Here is a 20,468-nt window from a genome sequence, read left to right as displayed (position 1 = left end):
TTGTAAAAGATAAGTTCTACTTATCTTGTTATTGATTGTAAGGTTTGAGTTTAGCTGTAAAACTCATTGTGGTGTAAGGTTTGAGTTGAGTCATAAAAACTCATCGTGTACAAGGTTTTAGGGTAAACCGTGGTAAAACCCTTATTGTTGTTGATCACTAGTGAAAGTGATTGTGTTTGAAAATCCTTCAAGTGGGTAAGCTTGAAGGTAGTGGAGTAGGCGGGATACCAAAGCACTATAAATCTCGTGTGTAAATTGATTTACTATTTTACTTGCCTATTCTCATTGTTTATGCTTTCAAAAGGAACGTTTTCAAAAGGTAAAAGTTTCAAAATAAGCAAAACAGAGAAAAAGGTTTCGAAACATATTATTGAGGTTTCAAAACATACTTAACAGAAATGTTGGTTTCGAAACATACTCACTTAGGTTTCAAAACATAATTAACATAAAGGTTGATTTCTAAACAAACTCATTGATATTTCGAAACATAGTGTTCTACAAACAATAGATCTTTAATTTATCAAAGAATTTACCCTAATCCTAATTCACCCCCCTCTTGGGATATATTTGCCATCATTTGGAACTAACAAAAATCACACTCAGAACTAAGATTTTTGGCAATCACAAAGATCATTTATTTTTTGACTCTCAACAATGGTATATATAGAGTTTTGATGAAAACCCTAGCTTGTGTAGGCTAAAGCCCATGAGTGTGGCCCATTTTTCATTAGGCTTGACTTTATTTAAACATTTTAAACTAGCCATTAATAGCCCAGATTAAATTCCTTAATCCACCTCATTAACTCTAGATAAGTGGTAAATAAAATCAACTAATAATTTGGACTATAGAGTCACCAAACCCTAAAGCCCAATAAGGATCAATATCCAAATTAGGGTTTGCATCTTTGCCAAGGACATTAAGTGACTTTAATCTCATATTATTATGAGCATTATTTACATAAATTTCTTATATATTAATCTCAATAATATTTAGAAAATTTTAGCTCTTACGCATAGGTTTACTCACAAAACCTATTGAGTTCACAATTACCTCATCATGTTGTCCTATTATGTGTGACCCATTAGCTTCTACATATGTTGGCAATGATTCTTTTCCCTAAAGAACCATAGACCTTGAGTGGCATCTAGCAATCCATCAAAGCCCCCAATTAGTAGAAGGATCAATAACGATCACTAACCTTTCAGTGGAGGCTATAATCATGTATGTGTAATGTTATCCGTTCATCGATTTAAAGTGTCTCAACCAAACAGATGATTGGATTAGGTGTCACCTCTTCTAAGTTTGGTGTTTCCATCTTTGATATATCAAAATGATAACTTTAAAAGTATTTGATTTAAGATCTAATCTCAAATCAAATTCCCACTATGCATAGATTTAACAGTTACCTTTCATTAAAGAGGCCCAAGACACATTTTCCCATTAAGGGTCAACAAATCCTTTCTAGATCATTGGCCGGCGGCTGTCAAACCACTCCAGAATTAGATATCTATGTATCTCTTCTCTAGTTTGCAGCAAAGTGCACCCTAGGTCATCTCTCACAAGGAGCCTCACCTTCTTCTACCAACAAGGAGAACCAATACAAACAACAGCTTGAGTTTGTTTAGGGGGGGGTTTGACAGAAAACTAAGTAACAAAACAGAAAAAAACAAGGATAGATGAAAATCAGTAAATGAAATGCAACCAGCTGTGTATTTGTTCCCTATGTGAAATCTTCCTCGTCCAACCTATAAATCTTAGCTTGTTAGATGTTTTAATCTCCGGATATCAAACTTAAAGCATCCCCAACAACCGTCCAAGGATTAGAATGATTATTGGAACAACAAAATGAATACAGAAATCTCTTATAAACAAAATGCAACCATTCACTCTCTATTCAACCCATCCGGAGCTATGCAAGAACAACCATTCGAGCACATTATATTCATTTCTGAGATGTTATACCAACCGGCTACAACACTCTGTTCTCTTAAGCATTTAACAGAAAATGAATCCATGCAAATTCACACAAACCTGCCATGAACTCCATGCACTCGAAAGTCTGCTCAAACTAAACCAAATGGAAATGAATAAGATTAAAACAAACAAACCAGGTTTTTGCAACTCATCCGGAACTCAGATTCCACACGGGTTCAAGATACACAACCAGTTACAATAGCTCTAGCCTTTCATTACAGCAAGGAAGACAAAATGGAGAAAACAGAAAAATGCTAACAACAAGAAAACGGCCAGAATCTCCTCTCTTTTCTCCTCCCAATCCCCCTGGAAATAAGTGCTAAGAGGCCTTAAATACATGGCTAAGAAAGGAAGAGCTAGGAAGGCTAGGGTTGGGCTAACCCAACAGAAAAGATATAAGTGAGCCCAAAACAGCAAAATCGAGCAGCCCAAATCTGCTCCTTGAAAGTGAGCCCAAGCTCCTTTAGATGAGTCCCACAATTGCCCAAGGCCGGCCTACCCTCATGAAGTCCGAAATGAGCCACTTCAAGTCTTTTTCAGCTACTTCTCTAGCCCATCCAATATTCCCTAAAGCTAAGCAAGCTTGGATCCATAGAAGTAAGATAGAAAATAGTGTAAGGACGATTTGAAGTATAATAAAATAGAAACAATGAAAGATCAGCAAAAATTACTTCAAATGGCGTAATAAGACTGAGGTAAAATGCCAAAATATAGCATAAATATGCATGCTATCAATCACTCACAACCTTCGTATGCTTCATGACATACCTAATCATCGTCAAGTTCACACCCTTTACTGGATGCTTTCATAACGGAGTCAAAGTATGCGAATCCACACACATGATACTATGGTGACCATAAGTCAAATGATGACTTTACACAGCTGCCACTAAGGTTTCCATAGACACCTAAAAACCTTATGGAATCCTATGTCGAGTCATGTCCAGTGAACTTATTCTTCAACAAGCACCCATACACTTGCCTTGGATCCTATATCCCCAGCCTTGTAAGATTGGTTGTTATCTTTTTTAAGACAGAGGCAACATGTATACCAGTCTCACATGCATCATTAATATCCCTTCTCAATGACACCTTGAATAGGGACTATGTTTTAAGGTACTAACCTTTGGTGTATGTGTTGAGTGATCTTACAATTAAACTCATACTTTAACCACTCTTCACACAAGTTAGTCCTTGGGACTTTATCCTTAAACATTTAGATACAATTAAGTACAAATGATGAATTGTGCTTAATTTATTTTATCATTATAACAATTATTGTGTATCTTTCACCAAACCACCACACTTTGTTTGTGAAACCTACACTAACTTCCATCTTAGTGTATCATTTATGAGCTCACAACACTTGGCTCGTAGGGTATACACTAACAAAATGTAAAGACATAGAATTGAGCACTCTGTCTATGAAGTCATTTCCATACACTTCAAGATTATTGGCATATTCATTGGTGCTCACATTAAAATGTGGAATTAGAGTCCATTGGTGTTCACGGCACCCGATGTCAAACCGTGGGATGAACGTGATGCTGAGGCACCAATTCGAGATTGGGTAAAAGCTCCAAGTTTAGACGTTGAGATGGTTGCTGATGAAGGCACCTGATTTTAAGAATTTCTTGCTCAACACCGAAAAATTAAGGATAAAGAAGCTCACATTGCACTTCAAAATGTATTGATTGAATATTTGTGGGAGGAATATACTAATTTTGAGAATTAAATGTCGAATCTTAATTACATTTTTTGTTTGTAACATTTTTTTGTTCAAGTGATCCCTTTTGAATCTTATTGTGTTAAATTATAAATTTTGTAGATTGTGATATTATGTATAATATCGTATTTAATTTTTTAAATAAATATAATATTTTATGTAAATACGTGTAATTTTTTTTACATATTTAAGTTGTAATTACAAAAATAATTAAATAATTTTTTAAAATAAATTAATTGTTATAGATTTAAAAAAATAAGAAAATAAAAATAATACTGTTCATATGATGTAATGGATTGAAAATGACTTATTAAAATAGTATGAAAGTTGCACCACTTTAATATAAAAATTGCACCATTTTAAAGTTGGGAGTTAGAGGTGGTCTTAGTTGACTTAATATTTATAGAATCACATTGACCAGACCTTTGAGGTGAGGTCTCTCCAGGTGCTATTCATTGTTTATTACCCTTCCCCTTCTCATCTTATTTTTCTCTGTTTCCTACCTCTCCCTCCCTGTATGCTATTCAATTTACTGAATTAAATATTTTTCTCTAATTGGATGAAAAATAAAAATGAATTATATATCATTTAAAAACTTAAAAATTTATTAAAACTAATATTATCGTAACACAAAATCAAATTTCCCTTCCATTTCTACCCCAATCCAGTCTCCCCCGAGATTAGATTGCGAGGGCAAAGGTGGGAATTCAGGGGAAAGGACGCTTGGCTCATACCGAGAAGGCCTGGTGTGACGGAGGAGACAGGAGGCAGCACAGTAGCAAGACAGCTGCCTCGACCCTCTGCACTCTACTGCGTAACAGTCTCTATTCGCTCAGCAGTAACCTCTCTCCCTTCTCTCTCCCTCTCTGCGTATCTATATATAGTTACATTTGTTATAAGCACAAGTAAGTTGTTATACTTGCTCACAAAAAGGATGACAAGTTTTCTCTCTACTGGCCAGATCATTCGCTGCAAAGGTGATTAACTTCGCGCCAATCTCATCCTTTACCTCTCTTAGTTTCTTCGCTATCTTGTTTCTTCTGCAATGCGTTTGTTTTGTCTTGTTTGTTTTTTCTCGATCTTTTCTTGCAGTTGTTACGGCCAGATGAATTCAGAGTGTGTTCGATTTTCCTTTTTCTTTTCTTGATGTGTTTGTCTTGTTTCCTTGTTTTTCTCAATACTTGGTGCTATGTTAGGGTTTTGTGTTTGAATTTCTGGAGGGAAAGGAGAAAGGAGAAGGGAAAAGATAGGAACAATGAAGGAAAGGAACATGATACTATTGCTTGGTACTTAGGGATATTAAAACAAAATAGATGATTGTTTTTGTTTGTGTTCTCTACTTGGATATATGTGTAAAAATAATTTCAGTTTTTTCCTTCTTTTTCTTTTCACACATAGCATGAAGCCATATGAACTTAATATTATTACAATTTTTATTTGCCCCTCTGTTGCATACCCGGTTTTTCTTTTTTCTTTTTGATATTTTTTTGACAAAATAAAATGGAAGAACAAGACAGGCCAGCCTGAAATGGGAGTGGGAGACGGCGAAGTGGCAAAGATAGTTGTACCAAAAGGGCCAAATGTGTTTCTAATATATATACGTACATACAACCTCTTGCGAAGACATAGCCATCACCACCTTTCTTCCCTATTCAATCTTAGCCTTTTGTTTTTTTCTTTTTCATTTTCTTCTTTGAAGAATCTAATATAGAGAATTCATTTTCAGTCATTGCCAATTAACTCTAGTATCTTCAATTGTTGATGAAGCTTCACTGCAAACTAAATAGCTCACTGGTCTTTGCCTGGTGGTTTGTTGAATAAATGTTGCAGCCGCGGTGGCATGGGAAGCCGGAAAGCCACTGGTAATAGAAGAGGTGGAGGTGGCGCCGCCCCAGCAAATGGAAGTCCGGCTCAAGATCCTCTTCACTTCTCTCTGCCACACTGATGTTTACTTCTGGGAAGCCAAGGTATATATATAATATACACACACACATATGTGTAAAAGGAAACTTGTTTGTTTGTAAGGCTAATAGAGCAATGCTCATAATCCCGGCTGCAAAGTTGCTCAAAATTCTGGAAATATTAACAAGGCATTGATTAGAATCATTTGATCATCCTTCTTATGTTTCTTCTGATATGCTTCTTATGATTGAGAAGCAAGCACTCGTGCTTGTGGCAGTAGTTTTACATTGTCAATATTCTATTGCAGGGACAAAAGCCCCTGTTTCCTCGAATTTTTGGTCATGAAGCTGGAGGGTACAGACTAATGATTCTAATTACCCTGCAACTTATTTGAATTCAATTTATGGTTTTATACTAATTACTTCGTTTAGGATTGTCGAAAGCGTAGGCCAAGGCGTGACTGATCTGCAGCCCGGGGATCATGTCCTCCCTGTCTTCACGGGTGAGTGCAGGGAGTGTCGCCACTGTAAATCAGCCGAGAGCAATATGTGTGAATTCCTGAGGATAAATACCGATAGGGGGGTCATGATTAACGACAACCAGACAAGGTTCTTGATTGATGGAAAGCCAATCTATCATTTCCTTGGCACCTCCACTTTTAGCGAGTTCACTGTTGTCCATGCCGGCTGTGTTGCCAAGATCAATCCGGCAGCCCCGCTCGACAAAGTTTGTATTCTCAGCTGTGGGATATCCACAGGTAGAAAGGAGGACACATCTCCATAATTAGCCTATAAGTTATGCCATATGGGAATATGTTACTGCATCCTAATTTTCATTCTTTTATTCTGGTTTTGTGGTTGAAGGACTTGGTGCAGCATTAAATGTAGCCAAACCACCTAAAGGCTCAACAGTTGCTGTTTTTGGATTGGGAGCTGTTGGCCTTGCCGTAAGTAATTTTGTTGCTCTCGTCTTCCAATTTTTTCTCACTGTTCTAAGAATTATGAGTTATCTACCTTTGGCATGACAATCAGGCTGCCGAAGGTTGTCGTCTCTCAGGGGCTTCCCGAATCATTGGAATCGATTTGAATCCAAATAGATTCAATGATGGTGAGTTCACAGTTAGTTTATATCTTTTGTTGATTTTCTCTCCCAATCCAGCTTCTCAAGACTGTATGTTATTATGGTTCTTGACTTTGATCTATATTTCTTGCTAACAGCCAAGAAGTTTGGGGTTACCAACTTTCTAAATCCCAAGGATTGCGACAAGCCTATTCAGCAGGTCAATTCCAGATCCTTTCCTTAGTTCATTCAACTATTATGTAATTTCATTCTCTAATACCCTTTTGAGATAGGATATTGAACCATTTACTCACCTCATTGCTCGACGCATCCTGAGAGTAATTAAAATGTTTGATTCTCAGGTGATTGCAGAGATGACTGATGGCGGAGTGGATCGTAGCATCGAATGTACTGGAAACATCGAGGCGATGGTCTCGGCTTTCGAATGTGTTCATGATGTGAGCAGCTTTCAAAACCAAACCGGCCAGTACGTACCAACAATCTTAGAACATTGATTTAAAATCTGAAAATTGGGATATGCTTTGCTGCAGGGTTGGGGCGTTGCTGTGCTTGTTGGAGTGCCCAGCAAAGACGATGCATTCAAAACCAATCCTATGAACCTGCTGAATGAGAGAACTATCAAAGGCACCTTCTTCGGGAACTTCAAACCTCGGACCGACCTTCCTGGCGTTGTCGAAAAGTACATGAAAAAGGTAACCTCATGCCTCATCACGCGTACGACAACGTGCTAGTTTGTGCTTGTATGTCTTCTGTAAGATTCTTAAAACTAACATCATTGATATTAGGAGCTGGATCTGGAGAAGTTCATAACCCATGAAGTTGGCTTCTCCGAGATCAACACGGCGTTCGAGTACATGCTCAACGGCACCAGTCTCCGGTGCATCATTCGCATGGAAGCTTAGAGCATCCTAGGTACGTAGAAGAAGAAGGAACAGTTTAGCTTGTCCGTAGTGTGGTAAAATACTACTGTAAAAAGCTTGGGCCCCTAATAACAACAGTGGATCACGTCACTGTGAGTGTTTGTAGTATGTTTTCTGAGTTCACCGGCCGGCCTAGTTCAAAGCATATATGGGAATCAAGCCATCTCCTTTATTACTTGTCAATACTAATCTTCCTGTACTGTTGATACATCATACTTGTTGACTTTGTCCCTGCATCCTCTGTTATTAGTATTCAAACCTGTTGGGAATCAAAAGGTTCTTTTGGGGATAAAAAGAAAAAGGTTGAGATAATTATCCGGGCTTCTCTCGATGTTTACTGAAATTACACATGCTGTTTTTGTATTTTTAGAAATTATGAATCTTCTTTTGACTTTTGAAAATTTGAAATGCTCAAGTTGTTGGGATAATTACCCGGCTTCTCTCGTTGTAATTTTTAGAAACATAAGGATATGACGTGCAATTTTATTAAATTTTAAAGGTGGTCTATGATGTAATTATGTCTAAAAAGAAATTATATGTGATTCAAATGGGGAATGAATCTTCAACCAATTTTGGTATATTTATTTATGTTTCCTTTGTTTCAACCAAACATTATTCAAAAATAGTATTTTTAAAGATGGAAAATAAAGTAAGGCATGCCCGAAAGCAAGGCTTGAATTAGCAAGGTATGCCCACGGCAATGGTTGATAACGTATTTAAAGGTGATAATGTTTTTTATACATTTATTTTAATTTATAAACATAGTATTTATTTATTTAATGGGCATAATTTTTACTTAATTTGATTCTATACGTGATGATGTAGGTGATAAATTTATTTAAAGATATTTGGAGCAGAAATAATTATTTTATTATATGATTGGAGTTGGCATAGATGGACATATATTCTGAGTTGATGTTGAGAAAGTCATAAAGCGACGAGATGAAAATATAAAAACTGAAAAGTTAAGAGGCCAAGTTGTTGGAGCTCATGGTCCTACTGCAGTATGCAATCCACGATAGGACCGTTGTGGAAAGAAGTTGTTGGAGCTTATGTTCTTAAAGCGGAATGTATTTCGCAATAGGATCGCAGTTCGACATCTTTGGTGAAGCTCACGGTCCTATCGAGATATGCTTATCGCGGTAGGACCGTAGTGAGTCTCAAAACTTTGCGAAAAGACTATTTCAAGCCAGTTTCCTTTCAAATCAAATGGGGATGGACTCCTTCAAATCAAATGGGGATGGACTCCTTCAAGGTGGACAACTCTGAAAACCTAAAAAACACTATATAAAGATTGATTCTTGAGGGATTTGGGGATGTTTTTGAGATGGAGACAAAGAAGAATAAAAAAAAGAAAGAAAGAGACTTTGAAGAACTTAACTGTTTGGTTGTTGTTGTTTTTTTTTTTTTTTTCTTCTATTCCAGATCATGACTTCCATTTTTATTGTTCAATCATTGATTGAAATCATGGTGGGCTAGGTGTGTTTGTAACTAGGGTGTGAATGATGACACCTCATTCATTGTCGGTTTAATTCAAAGTATTCAATTTTGTTGTAATCTTGTTTCTTGGATTGATTGTTTATTATACTTTTATTCTGTTTGATGTTTGATTACCATTAAAACATGTTTGTGATTCGTATTGCTTTTGAGAGATTCAATATGAATTTATACATGAAAATAAATAGCATAAGATTTGATAATAGGTATAGGTACCATTATGTCTTGTGAAATCGTATGAGATGATCAATGAAAATAAATGCATGCTTATATATTCTTAGGTTGATTAGAGATAATTAATCTCATATATATGTATATAATCGATTGACCATCGAGATAGGTTTTTGATTATTATAGGATTATCAATTTTCAACTAAATGTAAGAAGTAACAAACTCGAATACTACAAGATTAAACCATATTAAAGCAATGGTGAATTTATGAACCCTAGCGCCTTCGACTTCTGAGTTTCAAAATCAAAATAGTTGTTTTACGTTTTTTCTAGTAGTAATTTAATTATAAATATTATAAAAACAATTATTAATAGTATCTAATTGTGTGTGTTTTGAGACGACTGTCCCTGTGCAATCTCTAGTGCTCATGTCATTGATTATGTTAGGGGAGATAAATTACAAATTGAGCATTTAGCTCTTGCATAAGGCGAGGATTAAACTCACTATCCACCGGATTGATATCGGTATATTGCTCATTCGATTACTCGACCTATACTCTAGAGGCTTTAATTGTGTGTGTCTTGTTAAGGTTAAGTGTGATTAAAGTAAAAAAATAATCAATCTTCATGACTATAATACCCTACTCATTATTATATTACTTATCACAATTTATCCAGCAGGCTGACAAAAGACACCCATAAACTAAGGTATTCAGATTCAGGGGAATATCACCAACTGAATGCTGCCGCCTCAAGTACCCTGTTTTTATCTACTCTACCCGAGAAGATTCACTACAAATATTGTAGATATCAGTCGGGCTCGGCCCAGTGAACTAGTTTAGCCAACTACCCTAGGCCTAAGGTTAGATACGTGGTCCACATCTGGGCCTGCAATAAAAGATTGCATAGGTCTACCCAACTCATATAGAAAAAAAGCTAATATTTTGAGAGATACATTACTAATATATTTAATACAATATATAGTTGAGAAAAGCCCCAAAATTGAAATGCTCTAGGCAGCATTTCAAAAATAATATATATTAAATATATGTTAATACATCTTATGAATATTATGTATTAATTTTATTATTATATTTTTATTAAAATACAATAAATTTATTTATTTATAAACATAAAAAATATTATTATATTAAATTTAATGCACGTGTAATAATATAATTAGTGGAGTTAGCAAAATGAGGCTGAACCCAACACTGAAGGTGCGTAATGATTTTTTTTTTCTTTTTTTTTTATTGGGGCAACGTTGATGATTCCACTTTTTGTATTTTTAATTTCTAAGCTAAGTGAAGTGCCCCACCACACATCCAATTCTCCCCTTTCTTCACTGCTAAATTTGAGTCATTTTCATCATCTTCATCTTCTTCTTCTTCCTTTTGCTGTTTTTTTATTTTTTATTTTTTTCTCTCTTATTATTAGACAAACCAAGGCTTAGGTTCAAGAACTCATCATCCATCAATGGGAAGACGCGTTCTGTTAGGCAATCTCCTCCCGCGCACGAACGAACTGAAGAGGTGCAGAGCTCTTGACGCCTGAGCATACGGCACCATATGAGCCGCTCCCCTCACCGTCGCAAATGTCAACATATTTCCATACTCTGTCGCCCATCCTCCAACCTATACATGCACATACATTCATCCAACCCAAATTACAACAACAAAAACAATTAATTATTATTATCATTACAATAAATCAGTTAGTAATATATATATATATATATATATATATAGGAAACCGAGCCGTCCAGACACCCTCTGTCCTTGCGGTTGATCCTGTGTTGGGTCGATATAAGGATACAGTACAGATAAGAGACCCAAATGGTCCCAATCCCAAATCTTAGGAGTGCAAGTGACCAGTTATGTGAATCAGTAGGGGAATGTGAGAGTTTTTCAATTATCCCATAATTCTGAAGGGATTTGAGGACGTAGGCATTGAGGTCCAACCACATTGTTAACTTTCTGTGTCGCTTTTCACTCCTGATTTTTGTGGTTTAGGGTAGTGTGTGCAATTCGATCCTATACTGTTAATAGTCACGTTGAAGCAGAATGAAGCATCAATGCCATTGAAGATAAGTAGTAGGTAATGTGTTTTAATTACCTGGCCCTTGTGGAACCATGCTGCATATGGGACAGTGATCTTCAACTGCATGTCATGAGCCAGTTCCCGGACGAGCGTTCGCGAGCCCAGCAATGGCACCACAGAATCCTGATCCCCGCTGCAGTGTTGGGTAGATTTCGATCATCGTGCCATCGATGAACAAAGCCGTATAATCTTGAAAATCTTTCCAGTTTCATGCTTGGTTTGAGAGAGTACGTACCTGAAAATCCAAACTGGGATGTTGTTTTGGATGATCATCTTGAGCAAGGGCAGGATGTTGATGTCGCCATCAGTGTTTCTGTAGTTCAGAACCCTACCCAACAAAGAAAAAAGATCAGTGAACCCAAGTGTCGTATGTGATCATTTTGCATTTTAATGATTCCATTCCAATTAACTCGAATTGCCTCTGGAAATCGATCGCTTACTCGCTGCACATAGACCAGCCATATGGCAAGTTGGTCCTGTTGGCATGAAGAGCCTTCTGAACCTCAGGCAGGTTGAAATAGAACCGCCGTTCGTAGCTCATGCACACATCAACCCCAACACTGATCTTGGTAGCCTGTTCGGGAATAATTTCATCGTTAGAATTGTTCAAAAAAATGCAGAGAACAGCCGGGGAAGATGAGAAGAGAGATGGGAAAGAACACCATTTTCTTCAACCGGAGCTCCTGCTCAACAATGGATGGGTAACAAACATCAAGGATCACATCGTAGTAGTTTATGTATTCTCCCACAATGAGGTTTGCTTTGGCTATGGCATCGTTACAAGAACCGGTGACATTGTGAGGAGAGGAAAAGGTATAATCCTCAAAATCACAGTCATTCATGATGGCCAACCCAATTTCATCGGAAATCATCCCATGTGACCAGAAGAATTCGTATGTTGCTGGAATATCGCGATCAAGTTTGAGAAGTGGATTTCCAATCTAATCAAAGAAGGAAAAGGAAATGGTAAAAGCAATCACCAAATTTCAAGTAAAATACAGCAGGGAAATAGCTAGAGGTGAAGTTGTTCTTACAGCAAGGCCTTTGATTTTGAACATAAAACCACTGGAACGTGCATTGTAGTCAAGAATTGCAATAGCCAACTGTGGTATGTAATGCCCTGCACAAACCAAAACAGGCAGAGGCGGCAGCGGCAGCAGCTTATGTTAAGTTAATTTTAGTTGAATCATCATGTTTTCATGATAAAACTTTCCAAATTAATAATGTCCCTTTGCATCATCAAAAATAAAAAGAAATTAAGTTAGAAATTTGGATTTTATTTTCTTACCTGCATAGCTTTCTCCAGTGAGAAACAAATCTCTAGACTTGAATGCTGGAAACTTTTCATACCATTTCAGCATGAACTGTAGCATATCTCTGGCTGTCAAAAACAAATTGAGATTGCATCTTAAATAATTGCATAAAACTGTATGCTAAAAGAAATCATCAAAATTTTGAATATTGGCAACACATTTCGTTGCATACCCATGAGCTAACTATACTTGAAAACGAAAGTGAATTTCTTTTACCTGTGGAGTCATCGCCACACTGATAATCTGAAGTTGTATTGGAGTATGACCATCCTACTCCAGCTGGGGACTCCACAAAAAGCATATTTGAAGCTAAAGAAGGCAGAAACAGGAAGACATTCAGTAAACCAATCCACCATAGTCAATGGAATATATAACTAAGTCCAAAGAGCAGTTCTTCCGTAAATTTTACCTCTATTCCATGACATTGAATTTCTTCTGAGGCTCCGTCCATCGCCTTTCGGGAAGAAAGGACCCAACTCGGTAAAGGCACCCCCACCAATTGAGGAGCAACCTGGGCCTGAAAGACACGCCAAACCTTAGTTTGCACCATTTAAGAGCTTCCAACTTCATAAAACTGGTTACTTTGTTTTGCCCCTCCTATCTTGACTTGAACGAAATACAAAAGCCACGAAATTTTCCTTTCCACCAAAGCATATACTTCGTCGAGGATCAGATTGAAATTTTCTTTTAGACCTAACAATGAGGTCCACTCTGCCCAAGGGAAATTGGCTCCCCTGGGCTATTGATAACAGCTCTACTAAAACTGGAGATCCCCAAAAATTATAAATCAAGCCCTCTGGATATCAGAGGCAAATGAGCAGCAGAATCATGTTATAAAGAGTGAAAAGTAACAAGTTCAAAGATCACTATGTTCTTTTTATCCTTTTTGATTGAGGGCAATAGTAATTTGACCAAATAAAGGACTGTATTTATAAGACCAAAAACCATCACAGGAGGACAAAAGAGCGACAGTTCAAAAAGATTCTTGAGGAAATCAGGGGAAGATATGTGGGTGAATATTCACTACAGAAAGCTAAAGGAGGCACAAGGCCTATAAACCAGAATAAGAACATCAGCTAAAGGGTTGAACAGTTGGATAGAAATAGGATCAACCCATCGACAAGACACAATGTCCCTACAAAATTCACAACCCAGCCAGGCAACACTAAAACCTTCGGAACTAAACCCAGGGGTTTGCCTGTGTTAAGGGGCTATAACTACAATAGTCACCTTTGGCACCAGGGTTCAAACCTTTTTGGGGTTAGTCCACACACAATTTCATACGTACTTACATTGCGTGTGATTTGTGAGCTATTAGAGAGAGAGAGAGAGAGAGAGAGAGAGAGACCAACGTGCATTGGGGTAAAGCAAGAAAGATGACGGAAAACCAACCTCCATTGAGCCAGAGAGTAAGGGGCTTAAGATCAGGGTTTTCTGCAGCTTCAACAAAGTAGTAAAACAAGCTCCTCCCAGCCTTGACATCCACATCAACATACCCAGCAAACTGCCTGAACCCAACCTTGGGCTGGCCAGGCAGCCTCACCACCAGATCTTCTGGGTACCCACAAGCCACAGCCAAAACCAGCCCCACAACCACAACCACCCCACAAAATCCCCACTTCCCCATCCCTCCCCAGGAATTCAACCCTCCCAACAAAACCCAGAAAGCCAAAACAAGCTTTTATCCACTCTCTTGGGAATTTTCACAAGTACAAACAAGGAGCAAGCACAAATGGGGCAAGAATTCCCAATATATAAAGAATTACGTTGAGAGAGGGCACGTGAATTCTGGGGCTGCTTTAACTAAAAGCTATCTGCCTCCCCTCAAGATCCAAACGGAAAGATAATTTGCCTTATATAGATAAGCACAGCTCATATACACCTCCACTGATAAATAAATAAATGCTGTTTTTTTTTTTTTGCTTAGATAATACTCATCATATAGCTTCCATATTTTTGATGCATATAAGATAAAGATCTATGCAACTTATAGCAGTTGTCCGCTGGTAGCCATGGCGGCTTTTTTGGCCACATTTGTTTCTTATGGAAGAGAGAGAGAGAGAGAGAGAGGCCCCGTGGGGGCAATCGTTGCTGTTGCTGTGAACCAGTTGGCATCTTCCAAAGCTGCTAAAGCATAAACTGCACACAGTCAAAAAAGTCCATACCAGAATAAAAGAAGGAATAATGATATTGGTATATCTTTGTGTATATCTTGAACTACACAAAGATATATTATTGATAAAAATATCCCTCATGAGGCGCATAGAGGCGCGTGAGGCGTATGGAGAGGTACAAGATATTTTGATCATAATACCCCTTGTATAGCCTAAAATGTACAAAAATGATGTACATATAGCATGATTCTTAAAGAAATATCTTCCTTTTAGAAAAATAGTGTTTGTTTTTAATTTATATCTGTATTATATTAGAAAAAGAATACTTTAATAACCCTTTTTGTAATATATAAAGTGGCAATAACCACTTGGCACTTGCTTTGCTTCCCCAATCATCCAATCAGAAGACAGTGTCAGTATTGAGATCCCATTACTAAGATAATAATAATTGATTCACAGCTTTTTTTTTCCATCTTTTTGAGGCTCCAAATCCGAATCAACAATGCCTTTTGGGCTCAGTCTCAGCTATAAACTTTTATTCTCATCGATTCATCTTATTTTCTATTTAATAAACAAATATACAAAATCACATCATTTTCTTAGTAATGGGATCTTACCATCATTTAATATTTCAAATACCATGAATCTTCATCCATACCTACTGTTTCAAATTTATCTTATCTGTTGAATGATTTTCCGTCCCAAAACTATTTGTAACTTCTAGAATTTTTTTTATACCATCAATGAGAGCGCGGATTCGCTCCTCCTCTCCTCATATGGATGCTCATTAATTCATCAATACATTTAACAGTTTTGGAAAAAATAAAAAATAAATTATCTAATGAAAAGATCATTCATTCATAGCTATCTAAATCTAATTGGGTGCCTCGAGGCACCACAAGGCAAAAGCCATGAAAAGTAGGTAAATCTAACAACTATTTGGCATGCATTTAATGCCTTGTGAATGAAAAATGCTTTAGAAATTGAATTTTATCAAATTTAAATAGTATTTGCATTGAATGATATTATTATCTACGAGTGATGCTGTTGTTATTTAGTTAAATAATAAAAGTATTGGGGTGGGTTAATGAGTTATCTAACCCGATAAATTTTTTGAACGTATTGGAACTTAAATTATAGCAAATCAAGTAATCAACTCATCATCAACTGCATTTTGGGTTAATGAGTTCTCTGATTTGGATTTGATTTTAGAGGGTAGAGTTTGATTTGAATAGACTTAAACTCTGTCAACAAAATATGAACATCTTTATATAACATTTAGACAATGTCTATTGTTAAGACTTAACATTTAGACAATGTCTATTGTTAAGACTTAAGTAAAAAATACAAAAATTAGTTTACCATTTTAAGAATAGGAAGGCTAATTTAATCCCAAACCAAAGTACAAGCACTGACTTGACATTTTTCTCAGACTATTACAATCATATTATTTTAATAGTATTTTTGGGTCAAAGGGATTTCTAAGAATATTGTTTAATCCAAAAGCATCCAATAGAGGAGCCATTGCCATTGGTGACAGACTCAGAATAGATTATGAACCTCACCTCTGTTCTTGGCATGAAAAACACTAGAAAGGACAAATCATTCCATGATCCATCCACACCTAAGTAAGTGTAGGAGCTTCATTTCACCTCCCTTGCAAGAAGACAATATGATCAATTGTGTGTTCTACCCTTTGAAAGCTCTGTTTGGGCTTTGGCTTTCTCGGGAAAAAGGAAAATTATCAAAAGAAAATGAATGAGGAAGAAGCCAGACGTTTTCCTTTCTAGTGTGGCCATAGAAAAATAAGATGGGGAACAGACTTGTCTATTAATCTAAGATGCCCCTTCCACCACAAGATGAAGCCACGACAAATGCATAGGCCCCAAATGAAGTGCTACCAAACAAATTTTGATCCAATCATGCTATACTTCAAAGAGGTTAACATGTTGATATTATTAATCGTAAAACGAAGATTATTATTTTTGTATTTTGAAGATTATGGATTAATTAAAATTATAATAAGCTAAGTAGATACACATATAATTTCACTTCTTTTAACCTTATAAGAAAAGACAATCAAATCACAATTGCAATCAAAATTGATTCACCATTTCAGATTTAAACCTCAAGTGGTTATATAATGTGTATTTTATGTATTTTCTTTCTAATATTAACGGGATAAAAATAGTTAAAAAAAAAAAATCATACTTCACAATTTCAATAATAATTAAAGTTCTTAATTCTAAATTTTGAAACAACAATGCTTTTAGTCAAAAAAAAAAATTACTTAATAGTAGTTATAAAAATGATATTAGTACACCATTTTAGGGACATGGGTGGGACAAAAAGTTGAAAGAACATCAATTTGCAAAAATATTTCTCATGAATTTAAATTTAAAAAAAAAAAAAGAAAAGTGTTTGACAGGACCAGCTGTAAAATCTTTGAAGGGATAAAAGGTTGCCTAATAAGTAAAGAGAGTTCAAAGACAGATCCACACATCCCAAGCCTATCTCACTGCTTCTCCAGAGGGAGGCTAATATCCCAATTGCCTCCCGTCTTTTCAAGATTATTATTAAAATTTGTACTTCCTCTCATCCCCCTAAGCAGATCTTCTCCATTCAAGTGTGGGGATCCAACACGTGTGAAAACCCCCCCGGGCTTTGCAGGCCCTTCTCAACCATTTACATTTGAACTGTTTGGTGACTGTTATCCTACTAGCAAGGCATCAAGATTGCCAAACACCAATACAGGACACGATAAAAATGAAAAAAAAATAATAATAAAATAAGAGAGCATAATAATATATATATATATATCACTTATAGGGCTTGAACAAATACCTTGACTTGCTCTCTCTCTTTCTCTTAATTTTTCAAGGCAACCAAAAGATCTATATCAAGCATTTCCATCTTGAACTCTTTCCTAAAATCTCGTTAACTTGTTTTACGAGACAAAAATTTAAAAACACGCTAACGACACATACACCACACCCTCCCTCTTTACAAGACAAATTTATTTCTCTCTGTCTTCTTTGCCTTCACTTTGTCACCATCATCTTTGTTTTCATCTTTCTTCATTTTCGTCATTGTCATCTTTATCTTCATCTCAAATCTCTTGAATAAACCTACATTTCTTCATCCTCATCATTACTTTCCCTCTCAAACAAATCTCTCAGACAAACCTACATCTTTTTGTTTTCATTGTCTTTACTCTTTCATATTGATCTCTTAAGTAACCTTTCTTTTTCTCAAAAAGATTCTTGTAAACTTAAGCTCGAGCTTAGCTTGCAATAAGCTTCTTGCAAGTTCAAATTAGACTTTTTAGAGATACAAGTTAGTGTTGTTTTCTTTTGTTCTAACTTTTCAATTTCTTAACTATATATGTATATATTATATTCACGTGTCTGTTTTAATATTTTTTTAATAAAATACAATGTCAAACACCGTCGGAGCAATGCCCATCACCGTGTTCATGGCTAACACAGCACAAACACTACATTATCTTGTGATCCGACGTATCCGTGCTTCTTAGGAAGGCATACTACTCAAGAACAAGGGATTCTGTTAGTGGCAAACATTGTTTATGAAAATTTGCTTTTGAGGGTGAATATAAGGTCTTTTATTTTTTATTTTTTATAATGTTACCTTTATAGTCTCTTTCTAGGCTCTCCCTCTATCCTGAATACAATGATATTGACGAGAAATTGTGCCGAGAACATAGATGTAGAAGAACTAACAATGTCCAGCAACAAATCTCCACAGTTTAGTCATGGCCAAGATTGCAGTCCAAGCTTCTGCACGTCTGTTGTGTGTGGAGATTGTACTCCATTAGTAAAGCTATCCTTACCCCCAAAAAGCAGAAAAAAAAAAAGGTCAAGTTTTATCAAGAGGTTGTCATACAACTAGTGGGACAAATAGAGCCATTTTGAATAGCTTTGCTCAAAGTTAATCAAACTTTCAACAGCCCAAGAAAACATGACACAAGCAATAGGTAAGAATAAAGGAAATCAGCACTAGAGACTTTTGTCCATAAAAACACAGCCATGTGCTTCTTTGTGTTAGTGCAGCAATTTTTCACCTTTTTCATGTGAGGCTGTGAGGCGCCCCCCTACTCACCTTCCACTTCTATCCCACAATCAAAGTCATCATGCATATGAAACAAATATAGAATCAAAGATGATTGATAAAAGGAAGGAAAGGACATCTACAGGAAGATAATGCTAATCTACAACTTTTAGTCAAGCTTAATTCAAAACACCATTGAATATGTGCTTTCTAGAACCCCTTATATCACTTAAGGGACTGCAATTTATGTCCAGTTTACAGATAAATAACACAATTCAAATTAGCTATCATGTCTCAACTAGCATGAAGCTTTGTTGTAAGAGGCTGAATTCCACACAAGCATCAGTCGACGGGTACATGGATCATTCATCGCCATATTCTAACAACATGATGACAAGTTGTCGAGGATCAACTAAGCATGCAAAGCAATAGTACATTCGGCCAATGAATAATTATGGGCACTTGGACCAAACTGGCAATTAGTTTTGCTCTGTGGAATGTGAATAGGAAATGGCGAGTTCTCTAAGATAATGACATATAGATGGTTAAAATCAGGACATCACGGGGCCAAATCCAGGAGGAGGAAGAACAAAAGAAGAAGAAGAAATAAATAATGGGGGCATAAAGGAAAAGAGAACTTTCACTTTCAGCCAATAGGGGTAATTTCACTAGACAGCAAAGTTAAGGACCAAGCAAGGAAAACACAATTTCATTTCAAATGCCAGGCACCGAAAAGTGAAGATTTTGAACAACATAAAGAGCTAGAGGAGGTAAACAGACAAGCAATAAAGATCTACAAGAGATTTGAGGGGATGCATAGAGGCCATAGTCAAAAAAGAAAGCCAAACGCGTATAAAACTTCAATGCAAAATAATAGACATGCCAACTTTTTCTCTCTTTTTTGATTTTATTAAAGTAAAGGAGAAATGCGTTGAATTAAACAAAGTTTGTGATGTTGCAAAGCTATATGAAAGTGTAAAAACTGCATGGTCCCCACAGCATTGCAGTACTTTGCCTTTTCTTTATGCTATATTTCTTGTTCCCATTCTCATTCACGTACCAGCTCCCCTAAGTCCACTTCATTTCTTCCATTTTTTGAGAAAAGAAAAAAAAAAATCAACACTAGAGGTTTTTCTTTAACTTATATACTTCAGTTAAATAAATGTTGCTATGTTTTCACCAAGTTCAGTTTCAATGGTCAAAACGATCTCTGTAACACCTGCATGAGTAAAAACAGCTCACAGTCAGCTCAACAACCAAACATGTAAATATGTTACATCACCTAATTCAAAATCTTTGTCAGTTATAGCACGTCTTTTGAAATATTGTAAGGAAGTTTAATGTCGATACAAACAAATATACGATAGTAAGATATCAAAGAAAGGTAGAACTGCTCAAAGGTGTATTCAATGACAAATTTGTTTCACCATGTGTACATAATTTTTCTAACATATACACACTTCAAAAAGACAAGCAAATCAGCGGAGAAAAAATGAAAAGGGCAAGAACAGCAGACACTATGCAAGTGATGATCCACTTGAACTTTTATGTCAAATAACACACATTCAAGTCCAAGTAAAAAAAGAGGTTAAATATCGGGCA

General features: G+C 36.3%; 3 protein-coding genes across 3 annotated transcripts in view; 1 reads left to right on the top strand and 2 right to left on the bottom strand.

Moving 5' to 3' along the window:
• Positions 1 to 4,493: 4,493 nt before the first annotated feature.
• LOC127799583 (alcohol dehydrogenase 1-like) lies at positions 4,494 to 7,786 on the top strand. The gene is made up of 10 exons (XM_052333740.1): positions 4,494 to 4,678; positions 5,532 to 5,668; positions 5,911 to 5,957; positions 6,035 to 6,360; positions 6,467 to 6,549; positions 6,635 to 6,710; positions 6,821 to 6,882; positions 7,025 to 7,120; positions 7,214 to 7,375; positions 7,469 to 7,786. The coding sequence occupies exons 1-10, from the start codon at positions 4,636 to 4,638 to the stop codon at positions 7,583 to 7,585; spliced, it is 1,149 nt and encodes a 382-aa protein (XP_052189700.1). The 5' UTR covers positions 4,494 to 4,635; the 3' UTR covers positions 7,586 to 7,786.
• A 2,700-nt stretch (positions 7,787 to 10,486) lies between these two features.
• On the bottom strand, positions 10,487 to 14,774 carry LOC127799582 (serine carboxypeptidase-like 42). Its single transcript, XM_052333738.1, has 10 exons — positions 14,077 to 14,774; positions 13,094 to 13,201; positions 12,901 to 12,993; positions 12,660 to 12,752; positions 12,406 to 12,491; positions 12,034 to 12,312; positions 11,812 to 11,945; positions 11,607 to 11,699; positions 11,387 to 11,504; positions 10,487 to 10,905 (listed from the first exon to the last, which is right to left on the bottom strand). The coding sequence occupies exons 1-10, from the start codon at positions 14,309 to 14,311 to the stop codon at positions 10,738 to 10,740; spliced, it is 1,407 nt and encodes a 468-aa protein (XP_052189698.1). The 5' UTR covers positions 14,312 to 14,774; the 3' UTR covers positions 10,487 to 10,737.
• A 4,966-nt stretch (positions 14,775 to 19,740) lies between these two features.
• The window catches only part of LOC127798816 (uncharacterized), a 63,046-nt gene continuing 62,318 nt past the window's right edge, over positions 19,741 to 20,468 (bottom strand). Inside the window, exon 6 of the mRNA XM_052332433.1 lies at positions 19,741 to 20,085. Within this exon, the coding sequence (XP_052188393.1) occupies positions 20,021 to 20,085 (65 nt within the window). The 3' untranslated portion in view covers positions 19,741 to 20,020. The remainder of the gene's footprint in view (positions 20,086 to 20,468) is intronic.

Source organism: Diospyros lotus, chromosome 4, assembly GCF_014633365.1.
Source record: "Diospyros lotus cultivar Yz01 chromosome 4, ASM1463336v1, whole genome shotgun sequence".
NCBI lineage: Eukaryota > Viridiplantae > Streptophyta > Magnoliopsida > Ericales > Ebenaceae > Diospyros > Diospyros lotus.
This window is presented reverse-complemented; position numbering and strand designations above follow the sequence as displayed.